Source organism: Phaseolus vulgaris, unplaced genomic scaffold (assembly GCF_000499845.2).
Source record: "Phaseolus vulgaris cultivar G19833 unplaced genomic scaffold, P. vulgaris v2.0 scaffold_1131, whole genome shotgun sequence".
Lineage (NCBI taxonomy): Eukaryota > Viridiplantae > Streptophyta > Magnoliopsida > Fabales > Fabaceae > Phaseolus > Phaseolus vulgaris.
This window is the reverse complement of record NW_027174433.1, coordinates 1-2,248: the sequence shown is the minus strand read 5'-3', so window position 1 is coordinate 2,248 and position 2,248 is coordinate 1. Positions and strand designations below refer to the sequence as shown.

The following is a 2,248-nucleotide window of genomic DNA, read 5'->3' as shown; positions in this document are numbered from 1 at the left end:
CATATCCTGCAAAGAATTAATGAAATGAATGCAGAGACATTTCTATACAGTTTGAATCTTCACTCTGAAGTAGCAGCACTGACGGAATAAACTGTCACCTTTGGCTATAAGATCAGGCCTACCAGTGCCTCCTGCTTGTGGTTGCCTTCTACTACCCACCAGGGTCTGTTAGAGTCAGCATGACTATTGCTTTCTTCCTCAGTAGCAGCAGGAAGATTAAGATCAAGGAAGTCCCTAATTTCTGCCACTGGTTCCTGAAGTACAACTGTTTGAAAGTTTCTACTCTCAGACCCACCAGTCATATGAGATCTCTTGTGGCCACCCAAGGCTTGGCCTGATGGAAAAACTTTGAGGCAAATTGGGCACTCGTGCCCCTTGCTCTTCTTGGACTCAGTAACTGTTTCCACCTCATCATGAAAACCAGCACCATGTTGACTTTCCCCCAGATACTCACGGTCAGTGTTACTCATGAGCTTGTTTTCAGTTGTTATTGGGTCAGGAGGGAGATCAGTTTCAATGCTGTTCTCGCTGCTCTCATTTCTCGAAGCAAAACACCCCTTGATCTTCTTGTGGCTAGCTCTATGCCCCCCAAGAGCTTGGTATGAGTGGAAGGTTTTATTGCAAGTGGTACACTCAAACTTGCCTCTCTTATTAGAGTTCTTGCTAGATTCAGCTTCTGAAGCCTTGTCCACCCAGTTCTTGTTTGACTTCAACTCAGAACCGAGAAACTTTGTCTTGATCGAATAGTACTTGTTGCCAGTAGTAGTGGACTTTGATAAAATCGATTCTGGTCCATTGACTCTGCTCCTCCCATGTTCCCCTTCTGAATCCCCCAATGCAGACACATACTGAAGCTCAGACTTGTTGACCTTTTCATATCCTATACTGGAAACTCCACTTTTGTTCACTCTAAATCCATTTTCAGCAATCTCCACAGTAGCAGCAGTAGTAGTCAAACGTTGTGAACTCTTTCCTCGGATTGAGTTGGGATTTTCCGAATTCCCAACCTCCCACTTATTATCACTTTGCTTGATCATTCTTGCTGTGTTAGGCGTGAAGTTACTGTTGCCATCAAATTTGGCAACCAGATTAGTTCGAACTGAAGATCGAGCTTCGAAATAAGCAGAGTTGTTGTCAGAGGACTCGGCAACAGAATGAGGACCACTCCAAGGACTCACATCCCTACTAAGCATCATCAAGCTCATAGCAACCTCTTCTTGCTCTTGCTCAACCTCAGAGAGAGAAGAGGAAGGATTGGCAAAAGACACAACCGAAGAAGTTGCTGCAGCAGAAGCAACCGTGTACCTTGTTCTTCTCTTGGACCTTCTTCTCTTATTCGGAGCAGTTGCTTCGTTATCAGACTGACTATCCATGACCACCTTAGCATTAGTCCACGAATCTTGATCTTCCAAGCTGTTGGAAAGTCTCTCTTTCTCGGAGTGGCATTTCATGTGCCCAAACAAGGCCTTCCAAGAGTGGAACGCTTTGCCACACTCTTTGCAGAACTTGTCAAACACCAAAGCGTCTTCGCTCGAATGATCTGAGATTCTCCAAGTCTTCTTGGGGTTCTCTCGGAGGCCATAGGCAGCGTTGGTTGCAGCAGCTTCAGAATCTTTGTCTCCATCATTGTTGAGAGACGACGAAAAAAGCTTCCGCGACGGAAGCTTTTCTTTTTCCTCCGACGACAAGTTGGTGATATGAGACCTCATGTGACCCCCCAAGGATCTGCCACAAGGGAAGCACTTGCCGCAAAACTTGCACGCGTGTTTCAATTCCTGAATTCGATCTCCTTCCATTGAATTTGGTCACGGATCAGTGAAGAAAAAGGGCTGGGTGTTGATTGGAGGGTGAATCAGAGAGTGTCCAGGAATGCTGAATTCATCGATCTCGTGACAGCAATCAGAGAAGAAGAAAAAGTAGAGCTAACAAGAGGCAGACGAGATTGTTGAGGTGAGAGTGCGGAAAAGCTGCATCAGGGTACCCTTTTGCAGTGAGGTTCTTGGAGTTTGGAAATCTAAGGCAGAAAAAGAGGAAAAAAAAGAAGAGATATAGAATGAGAAGTGAAGCAAAGGAAAGCAAAGTTGTGTGAGTAGCAGTAGAAGTGGGCTTTTGGTTAGTTGAGTTAGGAAGAAAAAAATGAAAACTTGAAGAGGTGTGGTGGTATGGGGTGTTACCTTTGATGGTAATGATGGCGATGAAGAAGGGAAGAGAGAGAAATGAAGTGTGTTCTCTCCACTTGACTATATTT

The 2,248-nt window shown here is 44.9% G+C and overlaps 1 protein-coding gene across 1 annotated transcript; it reads right to left on the bottom strand.

Moving 5' to 3' along the window:
- Window positions 1–6: 6 nt before the first annotated feature.
- Window positions 7–2,240, bottom strand: LOC137817759 (uncharacterized). Its single transcript, XM_068620997.1, has one exon. The coding sequence runs from the start codon at window positions 1,794–1,796 to the stop codon at window positions 105–107; it is 1,692 nt and encodes a 563-aa protein (XP_068477098.1). The 5' UTR covers window positions 1,797–2,240; the 3' UTR covers window positions 7–104.
- Between the last annotated feature and the right edge of the window lie 8 nt (window positions 2,241–2,248).